At 43.4% G+C, this 22,656-nt stretch overlaps 1 protein-coding gene across 2 annotated transcripts; it reads right to left on the reverse strand.

Moving 5' to 3' along the window:
- Window positions 1-523: 523 nt before the first annotated feature.
- OAT (ornithine aminotransferase) lies at window positions 524-21,109 on the reverse strand. 2 transcript variants are annotated; one of them, XM_075612159.1, is made up of 10 exons: window positions 21,009-21,109; window positions 8,792-9,018; window positions 7,393-7,617; window positions 6,727-6,822; window positions 5,750-5,877; window positions 2,836-2,958; window positions 2,609-2,737; window positions 2,172-2,285; window positions 1,686-1,830; window positions 524-1,239 (listed from the first exon to the last, which is right to left on the reverse strand). In XM_075612159.1, the coding sequence occupies exons 2-10, from the start codon at window positions 8,988-8,990 to the stop codon at window positions 1,079-1,081; spliced, it is 1,320 nt and encodes a 439-aa protein (XP_075468274.1). In that variant the 5' UTR covers window positions 8,991-9,018; window positions 21,009-21,109; the 3' UTR covers window positions 524-1,078. The 2 variants fall into 2 exon arrangements, with proteins under 2 accessions (XP_075468274.1, XP_075468275.1); XM_075612160.1 differs by lacking the exon at window positions 21,009-21,109 and adding an exon at window positions 13,559-13,600.
- Window positions 21,110-22,656: the final 1,547 nt, after the last annotated feature.

A 22,656-nucleotide genomic window follows, 5' to 3' on the forward strand; every position in this document is an offset into this window, starting at 1 on the left:
GGAAGATAGAAGGTTCTCCGGACACTTGCAATAGCCACACTGCAGCAGTTGTGAAGCATATCGTTATCGGAAAAAACAGCCCATCCCAGTAAGTTGGCCACTGAATACCTATATCTAGAAACATCTACTTTTCATACAGAGATTTAGTTTTAATTAATTCAATCAAGATGTAAAAATACTCGGTGATTCTGCTTTGCCTGACCACCTGCTTCCTACAACAGGTAAAGCTTTTGACGTCACTTGTCTCAAAGCTGCGGAAACCCTTGAACTTTGCGTTTAGCCACCAATGTACATCTCCAGCCTATACTGTCCTGTGCAAGCACCCCAAAACAATACCTCCAGTTTGTGTTTGCCCCAGATTCACAGTAACCTGTAAACTCCTAACAGCATGCTGATAAAGCAATGTTTGAGCACTATTAGAATTACTTTCTATTGGCGTTTACCAAGTTCATGGGGTCCACAGCTATGACTAACTTTGAACAATAAGGCATTTATAGTTCAATCTTATAATGGGCACAGACAATTGAGAACAAGCTGCATTTTATTCAACAGCAAATTCTTTTTACAATGCAAGACTTTGGAAGTCGTTGTTAGTCTCTAAAGTTACACTTTCTGACAGAACTGAAACATTAACATACAGTAGGTATTAAATTAAGTCTACTTGAAATGCTATTAACACATACAGCACATGTTGGTGCATTGTCACTTGTTTACATAACAAAACTAAATACAAGTTTGGATGTGAGCTTCTGATACATACATTAGGCTCTAGGATTCTGCTACTCGGTCTCAGATTTGACTACACCAGCAGAAAACCAGTAAACCTTTTTTCTGCATCTCTGCAGCAACAGTTGTGTTAATTACACCACTGTACAGAGGCTTCCAGTTTTCGATCAATTACCATTCAGTGGAGCTCAGCTCAGACTGAAATTCCAAAGTGTTCGTTTCAGTAGGACCAATTATAGGAAGAGGCTTAATGATTGAGCCATGCAGCACAACATCAAACGTCCAGCCAACAATCTAAGAGGTACAACAGGGAAAAGCAGCATGAACAATCAGAGGAATTCACACTGCTTGCTCAGAATGACAGGAGGGTCTTGTGGATGATATCAATGCATTCTCTGATCTCATCCTCCTTGATTGTCAGAGGGGGGGCCAGTCGGATGATATCACCATGAGTGGGTTTTGCCAGAAGCCCATTGTCACGCAGCCGGAGACATACCTTCCAGGCATCGAAGTCTGAAGAGAAGTCATAAAATAATATATATGAGGGTACACCAACTAAATTGTCACATTAGAAAAGGCACAAAGCTTCTATTATTGGTGTCAGCTCAGAAGATTAATACCAGTTTCAAGTAATTAACCCAATCAGACCATTCCTTAAATACACACAAAATGGCAAACTAATCAATGACTTAAAAAATATTGGTATTATTCAATTAATGGGCTTTTGCTTCACAATTTCAGAGACCAGGCTAGAGTTAAGATAAAGAACTAATCCTAGAACATTAAAATAAGTTCAGTACGCATTGCCTCAATTAAAAAAACAAAACAAAAAAAATCAGGTGTCAGACAAGTTAATCTTTGAAGGCCTCACACAACGTCTATATAATCTCTTGGGACACGTCACATGCTTTACATTTTAAACAGATTGAGACAAGCGCATAGGAGGGTTTTTTGCATACCTTTGCTTTGTTTTATAGCAATGGCGTTCAGTAACCCTTTCCCTCTCACATCGGTCACTATATTGGAGGGCGTTTTCATCAACTCTGCTCTCAACAGCTCTCCCATTTTCGTTGCATTTTCTGCCAGTTTCTCCTCCTCAATGACCTGAAAGCAGATGTTTTTTTTCATGATATTTTAAATTGCAGTTTACCATCCTCCAATACAACTTGCTACTTATTTCAGTTTTGAAGTTTAAAAAAAAAAAAAAAAAATACATGACTTGTATATGCCACCACAGGGAGTATTTAAAGATTGCACTACTGATCTAGATGCATCAGAATAGTGGTAGCCATGAACATCTGTCCCATAAGTCTTATTATTCAAATTATCATTGGACAGGATGAGAGCTCTACATAAAGCAACAATTAGGTAAATGTTAGTGTTGAACTTCATAACCACCCATGAGAGATGGCAAAATATATGCCCAACAGTCACTGTATTTTCACCTCTAGAGAAGCTATTGCCACACGGCATGCCACGGGATTGCCTCCATAAGTGGATCCATGCTCGCCTGGCTTAATGGTCAGCATCACTTCATCATCACAAAGGACAGCAGACACCTAAAAAACAGCCCACGATTAGATTAGAGACATGCATCCCATGTGTGCCAGAACAGCCACTTACACAGACCACTTAGGTGAGATATCATTGAGTACTATAGCAGGACATGTTTGGATATACGGTCACATTTTAGGGAAATTACTAAAGTTTGTTACAATACTACTGAGGGAATTGCATGTGCAGGCCCAGACCTGGCAAACCTAGTCTTCCCTTCATGTTATCTAATAACAGACAGCGATGATAGCAACATGCTTTTGCATTTAAAGTAAAATGCAAAGAGGGAAAGGTTATAGTTGAGTGATTCCATCTTTACTGTACTTACAGGGTAAACACCTCCTGAGAGTGCCTTCCCAAGCATCACCATATCAGGGTGTACATTTTCATGGTCCACTGCAAGCATCTTCCCAGTCCTAGCCAAGCCAGTCTGCACCTCATCAGCAATGAATAATACCTGCAGAAAAATCAGCCAGCAAAGATGTGAATCTACTTTTATACTGTATTGCTCAAGTGCACAGGGAGCATTCTTGTCCCACTCACCCACAAACTTACATTGTGTGCTGTGCACAGCCGCCGCACTCCAGTCAGGTAACCTTCATCTGGAACAATCACACCAGCCTCACCCTGAATTGGCTCCACCATGAAAGCAGCTACGTTGGGGTCCTGTACAGCTCTCTGTTGAAGGACATACACAATTAGATTTTTCTGCCAGGTCATTATTAACAGTACTGGGCAGATGTTAACTAGAAAAATGGAGCCTTGATATCTCCTTTTCCAAGCAGGTTGATTTAGTGGCAACCAAAGTTAAAATGACAAAGACAGACTCCTTAGGATGGAAATACTATGATCGTATAAGGCTGCGTCCATAGTGCAGGAGATGGCGCGAGCGCCAAAAAACAAACACTAGGACTACAATGTGAACAATGTACATACAACGGGGAGACCAGCACTTCGTGCTACAAAGAAGTTTGTATTTCCCATGCGACAGCCGGGTGACGTGAGCGGTTCGCCCAATGAGGGTGAACCAGCTCTGTGACATCATGACCAAGCCACCCGACACGCCTCCCTGTCGCCTCTGCCTACAAGACAGGAAATCTCTCCTGCGGCAGGTGAGCGTGCGCTGCACCGAGGCGCACGGAAGCGGGTGCTTCCACTATAGCCGAGGCCTAAGGGTTGCTGGTTATATTCTTACGTGGCAAAGAATGGTGAGTAACAGTGTTGGTCCTTTCTTCCATGTAGTAACAATGGCGGGAGAGGTAGGTGATAGGATACCTTTTAAACGCCCAACAAGTAGTTAATGTAACAAACTTTTGAACCTCTCAGGTTCCTTCATTCTTAAGTGAAAAGCTTGACAGCTGAATGATTATGCAAGAATTACCCATTGGTTCCTCACCCAAATTCAGATGTCAATTATGGTCGATGCCTTACAAATGTGGGTGTGCCTGCACCTGCCTTCATAGTTAGTAGAGGTTGAAAAAAGACATACATCCAGGTTGAATCTATGCTAAATTTAGACACTTTTCCAAAAAGATGTCCAACCTTTTTTTTTGAAGATATCTATTGTATTTGCCATCAGTCACCATGGGTAACAAATTCCACATTTTAACTGCCCTAACTGTAAAGAATCCTTTCCTGCTGGTGAAATCGCCTTGTTTTCTGTGGTGGCTAGAAAAGCACCTGTGTTTAACACAATTTAATGGGGCCCACAGTTTTATGTCAGCACTGGAGGGTTCTTAAATGGACCCATTATAGGGCCCTCTGAAAATCCAAACCAGATGTGAGGTTTAGACGGGCACAAAATCTAAAGGGCTTATTGGCCCCAAATTAAGTCCCGCCATTAAATAAGGTACCCATTGACATCAGTTCCCGCTTGGGAATTGTAGGCAACTACAAATGTGGGAAATGTAAGGCCTGTAATCATGTCAAAATAGATAAACAGGTAACATCGGTAACAAAGAGAACATATAAAGTGAAGAATGTGTGTGTATTTTTTTTAAATTTATATTTTATCTGTGATTATAACTAAAGTTTTTGGCGTTTATGTGCATATCCGACTGTCTTGCCCGATTACGATATTGTTATTGGTGGGCTGTCAATCTATTGGTAGAGTGTTTGCAACCCGATTGGCTGCCGTATCCTTATGCGCGTGAGTGGCCTCTAACGTGACCTCCTGACGAAGCACGCTTTTGTGAAACGTGTTGGTCACAACGCGCTCACCGATTGGCTGAACCAGGAGGCTCGGGCGGTGTATCGATATCTGCGGCTGGTGTGGTCCAGACACATTAGCGCCAGCAAGCGGCTTCCTGCTGGCGCTTTTCTGGGTTAGTATCTGTCTCCCTCAGTTCAGTATTAATGCCCAGCATTGGCATTTCACTTGGGTGTTTTATTGCCAGGTTGGTGGTGTTTGAGACTTGTTGGTCTCTGTATGTGTTTAGTGAGATAGAGATAGGTGTGTACACTACTATAGCGGTGTTGGAACCGCTTGTCTTGTGTAGTTTTATCATATGGTCTAGCAAGACCTCTTAATAAAATATTTTATTACATCAATTACGTTTTGGAATTTATTTATATATTCTACTTATGGGTATGTATTAATACCTGGTGCGCTGTGTGTGTTTTTTCTTGTTGTCTTGGGGTTTCCCGTTCGGGAGGCCTCGGTTAGGAGCGTTTTTGGGAGGTGCTCCTACACAGCTGCAAGGGGATTTTAATTCTAGGAAGCTCTGTGACAGGTCGAGCGCGGAACGCTTGCTGTATATCTTTGTTGAACCAAATATGGTTTTTGATCATTTATTGCAAGCGAGACCATGTTATGATCATGGTTACCCAAATGTTTCCAGACTTTAATAATTGTTACCTCTACATTGTTTGATATTACCAAATCCAGTATTGCCCCTCCTGGTGGGTTCCTCAATAATTTGGGTCATGTAATTATCTTTAAGACCTCCCAAAACCCTGTTTTGTTTCATTGTAATGCTAATCTCATTGCCCCAGTCTATGTCTGGATAAGTAAAATTACCCATTAAGCAAACATGACCTAGTTCTGATGCCTTCTCCATTTGCAAAAGTACTTTGGCTTCCTCAGGCTCAGATATTTGGTGGTTAAGCATATCCCTACAAACATTTTCTTTGGACTTGTACCTCCACTGCACATTTCTATTCATAAGGTCTCTACATTCTCATCATTCCCTTCATAAACATCTTCCTTTATAATAGGTTTTAGATCAGGCTCAACATATAAACACTTCACCTCCTATTTGCGCGATCGTTCTGTATTTAATATTGGTGTCTGCCTGTCAAACTCCTATTTGCCCTTATCCTACCTCCATGACCCCTTGCTATTTCCCCATCAATATCTATTCTATTTCGTTTGTTATCCGTTTCTTGAAAGATTGCAATTGTGGATAACTTAAAAGCGTTCAATGTTTAACAGACCAACAGCCATTCTGTACCAAACATTTCATTTTACCTCAAGAGCAGGAAGGTCATTGTAAGGGATGATCTGAAACCCAGGCATGAATGGTCCAAAGCCCTCGTAGCTAGACGGGTCTGTGGAGCTTGAAATAGCAGACATTGTCCTGCCCCAGAAGTTACCAGCTAGAGAGGAAGGCAAGTAATGAAACTATAAGCACATCACAAGAGGTATACATCATGTCAAAGTTGTAAGGTTATGTGGATCGCTGTCTAGCAGTTTAAAAAAAGTAGCTATCCCGCAGGATTATTATTATTAATGTTAAACTATAGAATTGTTTACACCCTAGAACCAGAGCATCCAGCTCAGATAGGAAAAAAACACCTTCAGCTGCAACAGTCAAAGAAGTGCAGTGCACCATAGAAATACCGATTTTACATTTCTAAAGATGATTTCATTTCTAACACATTCATGTTAACTAGGAGATGCCTTTACTGCTTCCAAAAGCAGCAAGCCTTATTAGGTATTTCTAGAGTTTTCGTAGAAAATAAAGTGGTTGCAGATATTAAAAAGGCTTGTTAAAGGGATGTATGCTATTTTCAGCTCAGAAGATCCCATTGTTCACAAGATATTTAGATATGAAGTTAGTGTTGTGCCGTTTTGTTTTTTTAAAAGGTATTTAAATAGCCGTCCAATAGTTGCTGCTTCCTATTGGCTCTTGGGACCTGCAAGATGTGACAGCCAAGAGGTTTCCAACAGAGGGGAGTTTTAAAACTAGCCACTTCACTGGTAGGTATCTCGGGAACCAGGAGGCCTGGAGATGTATGTAGCATGGTTTAACACCAGGACTTTATTTAAAAACTGTTAAATAAAAAAAATCTAAAGCGGTGGAAACCAGAGGACAAGTCAGAATTGCTGCTTTCAATTGCAGATCGTGGTGACATTATGCAACATTAAATGTACCGAAACATACAGCTGTTAAAGTCTTAACCATGAGAAGTAATCCAATACTGTTTTGTGCCTAGACACGTTACCTGCACAAATGATCTTTGCCTTGTATTTAGGAATTCCCTTCACCGTGTACGCCCACTTCCGGGCCAACTTGCAGGCAGTTTCTCCACTTTCAACACCTGAAGTTGACAGGCATTAGAATTACCATTACATCAACAACCAATAGCACCCTCACATGCTGTATTTTAGTTTGATTCACTGAACTATGGTCAAGCAATCTCAGATCTTAACTTCATAAGAGGCCATTTAAACGCCTTTATGCTGGATGGTACAGCAACAAAGTTCATTCAGCCAACAGATAAATCTTAATTTGCTGCAGTGCGTTGAGTGCCACTTGTGTTTTACGTCCCATTAAACGCCAGAGTTTGTTAAGTGGGAAACGCTAAGATCTCTAAAAGTTTTACATGGAGATAGCACATATCCAGAATGGATTACAAATATCAACCATTCAGATTTGATTAAACCTGTGAAACATGCTTTTGCAGTACACAATTGGGATTGCATGGTGTGCGCCTGTTAGTTCGAGAATTCAATGACTGTCAGTGAAAACCTCTGGTCCCTCCTGGCTCACAGCTCATTAAGCATCTACATTATTCAAGGGTAGTCTACTTTAAAAATTCACAGAGACCCATGTCAACCCAAGCAAACATTACAATAACGTAGCTTCCTGTAAAGCCATCACTTTGTACCTGTGTTCATTGGCAGCACCTTGTTGTAGTTGAACAGCTTTGTTATATACTCCTCGTATTCCCCAAGTACATCGCTATAGAAAGCCCTGGAGGTGAGAGTCAGCTTCTCTGCCTGACACTTTAAAGCGTTGATGATCTTTGGGTGACAGTGTCCTTGATTCACAGCACTGTAGGCACTCAGGAAGTCAAAATACTTTCTGCCTTCGACATCCCATACATATACGCCTTTGAGAAAATATCAGAAAGTGATCTTCAGAAAACAATGTCAGCAATATTAAAACAATTAAGAGTCGCAACTCTACAAGAATTCACATGCAAAATATACTCCATACACCAACATTTCTTACAACCCTTATTAGTGTCAGGATTTTGAAAAGGGAGTCTCGACCCTAAAATCAAAGCTACTCTAAAAAGCCATTTGTGTTACAGCTCCTTCATTTAAATAACACATTTGTGTCTCATCACAAGCAACAGGTACTACTGTACTTGGGTGCGCTGTTCTGAGACTAAGTAAATGGGAACCAAAAGACCGTTTTTCTCCCTTCGGTGCGGGCATCAAAATGGGTGGCTTAAAAACTGTCCAGTGTCAATAACGGAATGTACAATAAGAAAGGCTGCTACTATTGGGGGCAGGAGCTGCAGAAGGGGTTAATGACTGGTGGGTCAGGGATTTACTCTTAAGTGGAAGGTGCGATAGGAGACTTGAAACATTGCTTATCATGTCTAACCCATTTTTTTTTTACAATGTGTAAAGCTCAACTGGAGTCCATATTAAAGGAAGCCTGAACCAAGCCACATGTATATAGTAAGTTTTTTTTTTTTTTTTTTTTTTTTAAACTCCATGTTTCCTTATTGTATGTTATAACAAAAACTTGTTTGTATGCTGACCCAATCCTGGTTTCATCCTGTTTGGATGCCTATCAGTGAAGACGAGATCTGAACACCAATAGGAACAGTGCATCTGTGATAACTTGTTCTCACCACTATTTTATCTGTGAGTTTTACCAACCATAACTTCAGTGGGGGATATGAAAAAAGTTAGGCCGCACTTATAGTGCCGGCGACGTGACGGATGAGGTCACCCTCGCCACTAGTGAAAGTTAAACTTCAGTTTTAAGCGACATCGCTGGCGACAAGGCCAGTGACGTCACAAAGGGGGCCGGGCAGCGCTCTGATTGGTTGAGACGTCACAAGTGGCGACTGTCTAAAAAATCAAATTTACCCAGCTTCAAAATTTTTGGTCGCGACGTCGCGCTTACTATAAGCGTTTGCGACGGAGTCAATGGATTTGTTGGAGCAATGTTGCGTCGCCAGGCACTATAAGCGCAGCCTTAGCTGGGCCACTGATAGGGATTGGGGTGCTAATGTCAAGAATAAAGTCACCAACACTGTAACGAACCTTTTCCCCTTTCAAGCGCAACAGGCAGAGGGTGGTAATTGTGAGCCCCATACTTTGCTTCCCTCTCAAACACGTATTCTGATGTTAACGCTTCCTCCATTGGTTTCTCTGTCGCAGCCGTTGTGACAGAGCTCAATGGAGCTTTGAGGTTACAGTACAAGACACCCAAGGTGCGTCGCTGGATTAGCTTGGAAAACATGTTGGAAAGGCGGAGAAAATATCACTTCCTGCGAGGAAAAAAAATATATATATATTAGTTTCAAACAGGGGAATCTAGCAAACAAAGATAATAAAAAAAATAAGCCAGAGGACTAAGGTTCCCTATCAAAAATCCTTTATAATGATATACTGATGCATACCATTTATTTAGCAAGAAGGTTATGTGTAACACCATATAATGAATAGCAAACACAGCACATCTATTCATTTCCAAACAACGCACTTCCAGTCATGTGTAATAATGGCTACGGAAATAAACCGAGGAATGAGCAGATAAACTTGCAAAGATAACACTGAAATATATCAAACAATGTTTTGTCTCATGCAAATGGCCTCTTTCCAAAGTTGCTTTAAGATTGGAAAATCAGGTCCCAGTTGAAGCCATAATACCAGGCCCATGAGATCTAGTTTTAGTGTACCTCAGACAAGTTTATATTACAAGTATTCAGGGTACACATTAATTGCGCTATATACATCCCTGTACCAATAGATATGAAAAATTGTTTTTTAAAATGTCTGAGTCATGGTAAAACTGCATTCCCTTTACTATAGAATATTGTATATTTAATGGTCTCCACAATCCAGTTTATGTAGTATGTTGTATAACATATTGTCACAATATAGCCATAAAAATTCATTATGGCACCAAGAGCTTACCTAGCAGAGAGGATAATGAACAAAAAGAAACAGAACCCCAAGGAGAGCACTCATGCACGTGTGTGTCACAGGTACAAATGAACGCAAGTGTATGCTGGGTGAAATAATAAAATAATTAAAACACTTTAATAGGAGTGATTACTCAAATAAAGAGAACACTGTAAGGTCAGGATGGTGACTCAGTAGGAGCCAATATGACAGCGAATGTTAAAACTGATCGGATGCACTGTGTAATAGCCGATGCCTGTCCTAGGTATAGAGAAAGGTACAGGTAAGTATGACGGCTAAAGAAATATTAGCAGGTGTCTAATAGCCTGCTGAATGAACCTGCGATCAGTCAAACCACTGGGGAGTACTAATATAGTTATAATGACCCCCTCCCAAGTAAAACTGGTTGACCTGTAGTGGTGGACTTAATGTACCATAGGTGTGCACTTACATGGTCTGGAGTGTAGTTCAGTCTAGATGCGACTGAACTCTAATCCCAGTATGACCGTTAGTCAGATAGTAATACACAAAAAATAGAGTGCCACAGCTAGCTAGTCTAGATAACAGTAATAGACTTAATAGTCAGACTGCTAGTGCGATGTGTAGTGTCTGCTGTGCACACATATGCTAGGGTACTGACCCAGCCACACAGCCCTAGATGAAAGGACTCACAGTAGAAGCAGGTAAATTAAATAATGAACTAGTATCACAGTGCACAAGTAGTGCCTGTGTAAACATGGCGTCCAAAATAGTGGACGCTACAGAGTGCAGCCAATCTTGCAATATGCCCCTGGTACTCACACTTAATAGCGGTGCACCATTGGGCTATTGCTATGTCCCTGCCTAGTCAGGTAATAGGACCAGTAAATGGTAGTGCAGTTAAAATCAATATAATGCATAATACATAATGCATATCTCAAACTCCACGTAGAGAGCTAGAAGCGGAGGTGCTCTGATCGTGAGCACTGGTACCGCCCCTCGGACGTGAGGACGTCATATGCCGACGTACGTGTCGCTGGGCTTTGTCGAGGCAGACTGGGATTAGAGTTCAGTCGCATCTAGACTGAACTACACTCCAGACCATGTAAGTGCACACCTATGGTACATTAAGTCCACCACTACAGGTCAACCACTTTTACTTGGGAGGGGGTCATTATAACTATATTGGTACTCCCCAGTGGTTTGACTGATCGCAGGTTAATTCAGCAGGCTATTAGACACCTGCTAATATTTCTTTAGCCGTCATACTTACCTGTACCTTTCTCTATACCAGGGGGGCGCAAACTTTTTTCCCTGCGCCCCCTGGCGGCTGTCCCCTCGCTCCCGCGCCCCTCCCAACCCCAACTTACCCGCGCTCTGGCATAGTGACGTCACGTTGCCATAGCAACGTGACGTCACATGACCTCGCAGCGTCATTTTGACGCCGCGTTGCCATGGCGCCGCAGGGAGGAAGCCGCCGGAGCCACGGTAAGTTAGGTTTACAGAGGCCCTGCAGCTCCCCCGGCACTTAATTTAAGTGCCTTCGGGAAGCGCGCGGGGCCTCTGTAAACCCCGCGCCCCCCGTCGGCAGTGTCGCGCCCCCCCTGGGGGTCGCGCCCCACAGTTTGCGCACCGCTGCTCTATACCTAGGACAGGCATCGGCTATTACACAGTGCATCCGATCAGTTTTAACATTCGCTGTCATATTGGCTCCTACTGAGTCACCATCCTGACCTTACAGTGTTCTCTTTTTTATTTGAGTAATCACTCCTATTAAAGTGTTTTAATTATTTCATTATTTCACCCAGCATCCACTTACGTTCATTTGTACCTGTGACACACAAGTGCATGAGTGCTCTCCTTGGTGTTCTGTTTCTTTTTGTTCATTATCTACCCCACCCCTGATTGTAGCACCATCACCATTACATACTTTTGGCTGTAGCGAGGGTTTCCCATCCCCTGTCCCCTTTCCTCTCCCCCAGTTCGTTCCTAGCAGAGAGGATGTTAACCTTTTTGCGTGGTGTGCACCAAGTACTGCCCAGCCACAGCAGAGGTAGCCTCACCTTTAGGGACTGGATGTTTAACATTTGACCATTTATACTTGGACAGTAGGTGTCTAGTGAGCCGCTCCAGCCACCTAAATGTTGATGCAGGAACGCTGGTAATTACTGGGAGCGAGTTAAGAGTTTTATTTGTACTTCTATACCATATGCAAAAGCAAGTGACATATCTACAAGCAAAGTATATCACTAATAACAGGTTTCTTGTAGTAAATTCATAGATTTATTGTGAAAAACAGCAGAAACAGAACGTTTAAGTTCCTACACGGACCTTTCTTCAGAAGAAGAGATAATCGAAAGGCAGATTGCAGACCTGTCTGAGACATGTGGATGAGCTCACTTGATTTTTTTTATTTGCTGTGCGGTTGAGAATTTGTCACTTTTTAACCCACCATAACAAGGTGTGGTTGAAACCTATCCCAGCTTAAATTTGCAAAGCCAGTATAACCAGCCTTACAGACCCAAAACATTGAAACAACTGTCTGTGTGGGATAACTGGCTATGCACTTATTCCAGGCTGTGCTGAAAAGCTGTGTAAGGCCTCGGCCATGTTACGTGCTTGCTGGCGGAAGCGCGCTGAGGCGCGCTCCCGCTCAGCACTGAGCCCCTACAGCCGCAATTAGAGCGGCTTTAGTAGGGGCTCACCTGCGCTTACGCGCGCTTGCGGAAGCGCAGGTCTTGGGGGAATTTAAAATTCCCCCGCTTGCCGGCGAGACAGGCCGGTCACGTGAGCGGTTCGCCCAATGAGGGCGAACCAGCTCCGTGACGTCACTGGCCCGCCCCCGGCCAGTGACGCGCCCGCCCCCGGACCGCCCCCGGACCGCCCCCTGACCGCCCCCTGACCGCCCCCTGACCGCCCCCTGACCGCCCCCTGACCGCCCCCTGACCGCCCCCTGACGGCTGCTGAGAGCGCTTGCGGTAAGCAACCGCAAGGCCAGGGAAAGCACCCGTTTTCCCTGCGCCTCAGCGCGCCTCAGCACGCCAGCAGGGACCGTGGACTCGGCCTAATACAGCAGGCATATGCTTAGGGATCCATGTTCAAATGGACATGAAGTAAAAGGTGACAGTGCTCATCTGCATGTAATTTCCCATAATCCCTTGCTGCAGTAGAAACACTATGGTAGGAGAACTTTGAACAGCAGAGTTGCAACCCTGTCCGAGACATGTGAATGTCATCACAAGTGATATTTTTATTCAGAAGACCTGAAACGCTCTCCATTGCTGCCGTTTTCACAATAAATCTACTGTGTATTCACTGCAAGAAATCTGCAAGTAGTGATCTACTTTGCTTGAGGATATCGGTCACTTGTTTTTGCATGTGTGATGCGTTAGCTCCACAGATTCGTTTTTTTTCTAGTCACAATTTTTTTTTTTTAAACAACTTCTATACCATAAAACCGTTGAATAGCTAGGGGGCCGTGACAACTGTCAGGGCAGGAGAATCTGGATTCTCACATGACCGAACAGAAATTCTGTATAAAGATCTGAGACACTTAGATTAATCTTGGGATACACTGCCTCATTTTGTCCCCCTAACCCCACTGAAGGGAACACATTTCATTGTATTCGAGGTGCCTGTTCAGCACAGCTTAAATTCAGAAAAGTACAGTTTTTGGTTTTATCACCTTGTATTTCAAACTGATCTTATTTACTGTGTTATTTTGTAATCTTTTGTACGAGCACCAACATCTAGTTATGTTGAATGGGTACTGTTATTCTGACTCATGGACACTGTGGCAAGTGGTAGAGACAGGTAGTTACCACACTCCCCATAGATGCAAAGTCCTTTTATTGTAAAAGGCAAATATGGGGAACTGGGACAAGTGACAAATGTGAGGGAGAGGTAAATTAAGATACTTCCTACCAGGAGACGGGAATAACAGACCGATCTTAATGGCTGCTGGCTCCAAAAGAAAGCACACTTTCTTGTCCAGGCAGGAACAAACAAAGGACTATATCAACTATCAAAACATAGCAGGGGAGGAAAGCCAAACCAACTGAGGTTTGAACAGAGGGGGTTGCCAGGGCAACATGCTATGGGAAGACTACATTGTAGTAACAATGTTGCAACTAAAACAGGAGTGCTGGCAGTCTCAGAACAAGGAACACGTACATGTCAAACTTGCGGCCCGCGGGCCGCATGCGGCCCACACCGAGTATCTGTGCGGCCCACCCAGTGTGTCCCGGTTACGGCGGCGGTGAGGAGGATGCGGCAGCTGGTAAGTATTGTCTGTGTGAGTGAATGCTGCCAGGTGATTGGATGAAGGGCCGCATGGGTTTGAAAGGAGGCGGGACTTAGAATGCCGGCAGGGATGCAGGGGATTGGTCGCAGGCAGGTCAGAGGAAGCCGGGGGCGGGGCTTCCGCTTTGTGCAGAGCACACAGTGAGTGTGTCTCTGCCTTCCCGCTCCTCTGCCTGCTGCGCGATGTCCCCCGCCGGGCGGGCAGCCACAGGGACCCGAGGTAGAGGCGCTCACCCCCCTTGCTGCTGACCCCCCTTTGCCGCTAACCCCTCTTTGCCGCTGACCCCCTTGCCGCTAACCCGCCTTTGGTGCTGACCCCACGTGTTCTCCGCTCCGAGCTCCTTGCCGCCGGGTCTGGCAGCGGGGAAACCACCTCTCACTGCCCCCTGTGTGCTCCGCTCCGAGCTCCCGCGGCGGGTCTGGCAGCGGGGAAACCACCTCTCACTGCCCCCTGTGTGCTCCACTCCGAGCTCCCGCGGCGGGTCCCCTTGCCGCTAACACCCTTTGCCGCTGACCCCCCTTTCCGCTCACCCCCTTTCTGCGCCCCCCCCCCCTTGCTGCTCACCCCTTTCTGCGCCCCCCCCCCTCCTTGCACCCTTGGCGCTTTCTATGCCCCCCCCCCCATCCATCCGTCTGCTTTCTTCCAGATCTGACTCAAGTTTCACATGGGAGACATCGGAAGACAGGTAGGGAACACCTCCTCTCCAGTATAGTACCTTGAGGGACTGCGGATCAGGTAAGATCCCAGGCGGGATTGCTGGTTTGGAAATTGTTAAGAGGGGGCATCCTGACACTGGTTAATGGGTTCAGAAGTCATTCACGTCTGGCTTGTTTTTTGGTTCGGTTAGTCACACACACACACACACACACACACACACACACACACACACACACACACACACACACACACACACACACACACACACACACACACACACACACACACACACACACACACACACACACACACACACACACACACACACACACACACACACACACACACACACACACACACACACACACACACACACACACACACACACACACACACACACACACACACACACACACACACACACACACACACACACACACACACACACTTTTCGAAATAAACCTACGTTTCTATGAAAATGTAAGTTTTTTTTTTTTTTTTTTTGCGGCCCACCTAGACTTAAACCTTGTTTATTTGGCCCTTGTTGGCATTTGAGTTTGACATGCTTGACGTACATCATTTACTGCACTAGTGTTATTTACAGGTGCACTTGGCAATGGGTTTCTTTTAAGATTTTGTTTGTAGGCCACTTTTTCTGGTTGTCACACAACTGGCCAATCTGATGTGTGATGTTGATTGGCTGGCTTTGTCAGCCAATCAGTTTTTCGGCCTACACAATAGATCTGGTTCCAGGACAATAGTCTTTGGCTCGTTAACCTTTAAAGTAATGGTGCTCATTTTGGGGAATGTTTCACCACACTTGACAAAGTTGGAATTTTGTTAGACTTATATTTTTGACAGCCACCTGTGCTGAAGCCAGGATATCCTGAAAATCTAACCTGTTCGTAGCCCTTGAGGACTGAAGTTTGCTACCACTGCCTTAAACTAATCCTGTGGTGACAGCACTACTGGAGTGTTGAGGATTTTGGGGGGTTTGCCTGCTCATTGTTCATGCACTGGAAGGAGACACAATAGGGCAGCCAGTTTGTTATTAGTCACTTTCACACCTTCGTGTAGGCAAGAATGTACACAACACCTTGGTTGGAGGATGTGTTCATACGTTATTGCACTAGGTTGCGTTAAGGTGGACACATTATTTAATAGCAGTGCTACTGAACAATGTTTAAGTAAATAACACATTATTTAATGCATTAACTGGGATAATATCAGTAGTAGCCATTAGGTCTGAGATTTAGTGGTGTCGCAAACACGATTGGTTGACAGTTTACTTCCATTGGAACTGTATATCTGTAAATCTTCAGATCCTTATACCCATGTACAGTATTGTACAAAGTCTTGCAAAAATCCTTTTGCCAGCCAGCTCTGTGACTACAGTATGCTGGAAAGTAGGGCCAACAACTACAAGATAGATCAAGGGGACCGAGCTATAACAAACCAACGAATAATGTATCTGTTGTCTAAATTTAGCAAAGGTTGAACTTTATGGCCACGTGTCTTTTTTCAACCTCATCTGTAACTATGTAACATACGGTCACTCTACAACTACACAAATGAAGGCTGGGTATTGAAACATTAGGCACACAAAATATCCCAACATAAAAAAAGTAGCCGAGATGTTCCACATACCAATTTTGTCCTGCACTGAAGCATCTTTAAAGTAATCCTAATTTTGTTTACATATTTATTTTGTCTACATTCGTGATTAACAGCTTTGGTTAGTGGTCCAATAGTTGCGCACCTTAATGCCAGATTGCCCCCAATATTTCTCAGCTATGCTTACACTTTATATATTGTTAAATACATGGAAAACCATCCATTTATAAAAGATGCATTAGACAAGTCCATTGTAAAACACCATTCAGGCTTTGAGGGGAAATTCATATTCAACAACTTTGCAGCAATAAACTTCATCTTGATATATGGATTACCATCAGAAGCAAGTGTTACAAGACCAGCATCTAGTTGTGTCTAAATCTGATCGTTTTAAACTTTTAGTCCAATTACTGCTTTTCAAAGAGAAGGTTTCAGGAATCAGATGATTACCATTGGTACAATTGAAATAGATTGGCGTTACTAACTGAACAATAAAGAGGAGTATGACTGAAAACAGTGTTGCTTGGAAGTCATCCCTTTTGGCAAACTACAGTGTAAAACAGCCAGCACATGCAAATATTCCTTTTGGCTCAACTTTCCACATGTTTAATCTTATTGGATCCTACAGTCCGTGCCCACAACACGCCTTCTGACAGTAGTCAAGGTCAGACAAATGTGGAAATTGCAGAAACCACATTACAGTTTGCATTAAAACCATGTTATAACAGGTTCTCATCTCCTCCTTAAATCCCTCTCCTGGCTTCCCATCAAGTTTCGATAACAAAAGATTCTCCTTACCCTCAAGGTGCTCCCCCTCATTTGCTCCTCTACATATTAGCTTGATTTCTAGAAATGCCACTGCTCATCTCCTGCACTCTACCCATAACAGACTTCTTTCCAACCCGTTCACCTCTACTGCTCTCGCCTTAAATCTCCCCCCCCTCACTTACCTGTGGAATACCTTTACAGTATACACCAGGCACCTTCCCACCCCACCTTTAAATCATATCTCTCCTCTTAGATAAAGCATTTCAATAGCCTGGACTGTCCCACACCCACAATCGCTCCAACCAATCATTGAGACCAAGCACTGCCATCATTCCCTAACCTGCTGTCTAAGGCTACGCTTATAGTGCTGGCGACACGACTGCAGGCTACGGTCCATGGAAAAATCATATTGAGATGACTTCCAATGATCGCGACCAAGCCGTCGCTCCGTCACGCTTACTATAAGCGCACGAACAGCAGCAATGCATTTGTTGACGCAACATCGCGTCGCTGTCACCCTCGCCGGCACTATAAGCGCAGCCAAAGTCTCCCAACATACCACTTAGAAATTGTAAGATCTCCGTGGAAGGAATTTCCTGTCCTATTGTCTGATTTTGTTTTTTGCACTTGTATTATTGTTTCCTGTATTCTCTTTTGTAAAGCGCAGAGTCACACGGAGCACAATATAAATTAAGATACATACATGGCTAGGCATGTTTACAGACTTGAGATGTTAAAGTCTTAAATTTACAAGCAGAGTGCATGGGCACATTTGTGTAATATTACTATAATTAAAGATGGTTACACTTCATAAAGTAACTTACACTAAACCTCAGAACACAGCAAACCTTGTTGTTGTTTTTTTTTTACAATGCACAAGCTCTATTACATTTTAGATTTAATCTAAATTCTATATGTATTACTGATGTTTGAACCTGCTGGAGTTTTATACTGTTTAAATTCACACTTCCTGTTCCCTAATGACATAAGAAACATTTGTGTGGGAGTATTATAGTAATAATATTAATAATAGTTTGTTCTTGTATAGCACTGCTAGTTTTACGTAGCGCTTTACATATATTTTGCAGACAGCACCTGCCCTGTAGAAGCTTACAATCTATGTTTTTTGGTGACCGAGGCACAGGGAGATAAAGTGACTTGCCCAAGGTCAGAAGGAGCCGACAATGGGAATTGAACCAGGTTTAGTACCCTGCTTCAAACTCAGTGCCAGAGTCAGTGCTTCAGCCCTTACGAGTAGGTTTAGACTGGTTTCTGATTAGGTCAGAAAAGAATTCATAAAAAAGGGCTCATTTTAAAGACTGTTTAAGCAGTTAACAGTTGTGGTCTACAAGGCAGGACTCCTGAAATCTTACTTCAGACTCAAATGTATAATAGCTTATCTGAAAGTAGCTATAACTTGTTCAACATGTTTTGGTGCTGAAAGCTTAATTTGTATTTGCATACACCCACTCAGACAATAGATTACAATAGATTACAACTCTACCCCAAGATGAAGCAATTGATATAAGGTCAAAACCAACTATTTACTCCCTTAGGCCCGGTCCCCGTTGGCTACTGCAGTGCCCGCTGTTGAGGACGCTGCAGGGATAATAGCCGTTGCACAATGGGACCGGGCCCGCTGTGAGGGGGGGGGGCGCGCAGCGCACTGCCTACAGTGACACCTGCTCGCAAGAGAATTGTGATCAGGAGTCGCGACGGAGCGCTAAGCCACGCCCCCCGGTGGTTCAGCCAATGAGGGCGAACCTGCCGGGTGACGTCACGGCCGCGCCTCCTTCACGCCCCCCCACCCCCGTCCTTTTGTCTGCAGCACCCTGCAGACCGGGGAATCGGCTGCACACACCGCCAGTCTCACGGGCGCGCGTGCAGCGGAGGTAATGGTGCCTCAGCCTTAGGCTGCGGCCACGCTAGCGCTGAGCGTGCGGCGCTTGAAGAGTTTAGTTTCGGCAATTCAAATTGTCCCATTCCATCGGTGCGCGCTCGTGCACGCACGCTCACCCAAGCTGGCGCTTGGGGAGACAAAAAAAAAAGTGAGTTTCACGTGCACTCAACAAGCTCCCAATTCCCCCACGCTTGCAAAATAGCCAGGACACCAGGCGATCATGCTTGGAGAGCTGGTGACGTCACCGCTTTCCAAGCATGAGCACTGTCAGCACAAGCGGGGCCGCAGTCATTGAATACTTTCTAGACAAACAAGAGACCCACCTTGGGAAGAGACTCCCTTCGCTGTCCTAGTTTAAAAGCCAGATTGACCTTACAATGTAACTTCGGTTCCAGGTTAGGAAAGTCCTCACAAGAGTGATACTTTCTATACTTTAAATATTTTCCTCTCTATGCTATATAGATTTTGGCGTTAATATCCATCCCAATGTATCAGTTTATAGGTACAAATAGGGGGGGGGGGGGGACTCAGAAGAGAAAATGTTATTGCAACAGCACTCCTGATTAAATAGTATTTGCAACGGTACTTGAGTACCAGATGCCTCCTACTGTGTAAGAATGTCTACGTGTGCATCTACAGCTGAACAGGTGATTGGTCACAACCGCACTGGCCCCTGAACACTCCTCTGTACAGCAGCCAGTCAAAAGGCCTAAAAACAATTCTGTGCTGTCGTCACACCTCCTCGCACACTACATACAGTAGGTACCTTGAAAGTCAACAGTCAGGTTGCAAAAGGTCAGAAGGATCATCCAATTTCTATTAACCATTCCCTGCCGGCAAAAGCTGCGATACAGACTTGTCACAAACGTAGACAGTTACCATTCTGCAACGCCAATACCTTCTTGAAAAACCAGCCACAAACTATTAAGGAGTTACACAGCTCTGGCATAATGCATGTTAAAAAACATTAACAGGGGTGGCCAATGCCAGTGTCAAACAGGTCAGGTTTTAAGGATATCCCTGCTTCAGCACAGGTAGCTCAAACAAGACTGAGCCACTGATTGAGCGACCTGTGCTGAAGCAGGGATATCCCCAATACCTGGCCTGTGATGACCATTAATGACTGGAGTTGGCCACCCCTGCATTAGCACAAGTGCATCATTGAATGCAATGTTTTAGTATTCTGTGACTGATTTGGGAAGGGGCTACACCCCACGCTCATACAAAACACTAAATACATTTCAATTCTGTATTTTGGCCAATTATTTTTACACCTCGAACTTCCCTAAATTTCCAAACAACAAACACAACATCAGCATAAATCCCACAGTCCAAAAATCTCTATTCCCATAATACTCAACACTTTCACTACCAGGGGGAGACTAACTCATTAATCTGCATGGTAGTTTGCAATGCATTGCAGACCACTCTGGCAGCAATAGAGTTAATTATTGACATAAAAAAAATAAATTATATATATATATATATATATATATATATATATATATATATATATATATTTATTATTTTTTTGGAGCATTTAGGATGCAAATTTGACACAACCCACAGTGTAACCTTGTAATTTGGTCCAGTGTAAATAATATTTTGTCAATCCATGAATAATCCATGGAGGCCAAGCACAGCCACCCGAGAGGCACCCAAACCACCTAGAAATATCCAGCATTAAAACACCGTATACATTCAATAGACAAAACATGTCAGTGATCACAAATACTTACACAGCACAAGTATTAAACAAGGTAACAAAACTACAGTGACGTCTGTAGCCCTCTAACTTTCTTTGCATTCGGGCTTAATACCCTTTGTAATAGGCAAGTGCAGGTGATTACACTGCAGTGATATTTACTGTGCCTAACATTTAGCTGCGGATATAAACGTATGTGTGCCCCCTCTAACGTGTGGTGGGTGATGCAAGGCTGCTCTACATTGGCATGAGGCGTCCAAATGCCATAGTGGGCAAGCCATGATATGAATGAAAGGCCCATGGCAGGGTGCCCTCTCAGCACCGCCCCCATTCAAAGTAACACTTAACCCCACCCTGTTTTGGAAACCTGAACATCACCCAAGAGAAAGGATTGAAACAAGCGGTTGTAAAAGAGCCATTTTTTTACCTGGTGCTCTGCTGTCTGGCAAACCTCTCCTGCACTCATATGCTGTGTAACTGACACTGCGCGCGTGCGCGCGTGGCTATTTATACTGCGGACTCGCCGTGACGTACAGTAGAAGCCGGCGCCCACCACGGATTGGCTGGCAGAGTTCCACCCCCTACCAATCCGGCGTCTCGCAAGCGCCATCTCCCTCAACCGGCCCTCGTGGCTGGGGGGTGGGGGGGAGGTGTAGAAGGAAAGGTGCGCGCGCACAGGTGGTTTTGCAGCGCCTGTCACTCAAATCTATAAATACCGAATGCACGTTCTAATGCCTTGCAAGGTACACATATTATAGAAATAATCTTAATATAATGTATTGCTGAACATGTTTACATCACATAAAATATATATATATATATATACACACACACACACACACACACACACACACACACACACACACACACACACACACACACACACACACACACACACACACACACACACACACACACACACACACACACACACACACACACACACACACACACACACACACACACACACACACACACACACACACACACACACACACACACACACACACACACACACACACACACACACACACTGAGTTAAGTTATGGTGAGTAAAAAAAAGTGACAAAAACCCTCTGGCTGTGCTCAAAGCTGTGACCATGCAGCAAGCTTAAGCCTATAGGGAACCATGTTAAAAATGGTTATTGAGGCAAAAAGTGACACTGTGTGCTCATTTGCATGTCATTTCCCAGAATCCCTTGCTGCAGTGGAAGTGCTGTATGCTGGGTGATAATGGGGAAAGGCGGGGTTGCAGACCTGCCTAAGACATGCAGATGAGCATACAGCTATATTTGCGTATATATATATATATATATATATATATATATATATATATATATATATATATATATATATATATATATATATATATATATATATATATATATATATATATATATATATATATATATATATATATATATATATATATATATATATATATAAATAAAAAAATATGTTTTAAGTTCTGGTGGGTGAAAAAGGCAACAGGAAACCTCCACCGTATTGCATATATCAAATAAAAAGATCACTTGTGAGCACATCTGTCTTAGGCAGGTCTGCAACCCTGCCTGCTCATTTGCATGTCATTTCCCAGAGTCCCTTGCTGCAGTGGAAGCACTGTATGTTGGGGATAATGGTGAAAGGTAGGGTTGCAGACCTGCTTAAAGCCGTTCTATACAGCATGAGGCCGTGCGTGCCTATGCGAACGCGCGTGCACGTGCCGCATGCTTTTTGTATGTATACTATAGTGTGAAGCTACAATGTTTGTGTGTTTATGTGTGCTTGTGTGTGTTATGTGTGTATGTATGTGTGTGTATGTATGTGTAATTTATTATTGATTAAAAAAAAAACATTGGTAAAAATAAAATATTTATTAAATGTGTAGACACACAAATACATACACAAATACACACTAAATAACCAAGAAAATATTATTACTGAAGTATTTGTACTTTATACGTATTACCATATATGTTTTGTCAATTGGATGTAGCATTGGGCACCCCTGTCTTTTGTTGTGCGTGTATATATATATATATATATAAATATATATATATATATATATAATAAAA

The sequence above is a fragment of the Ascaphus truei genome, chromosome 8 (assembly GCF_040206685.1).
Source record: "Ascaphus truei isolate aAscTru1 chromosome 8, aAscTru1.hap1, whole genome shotgun sequence".
NCBI classification, from domain to species: Eukaryota; Metazoa; Chordata; class Amphibia; order Anura; family Ascaphidae; genus Ascaphus; species Ascaphus truei.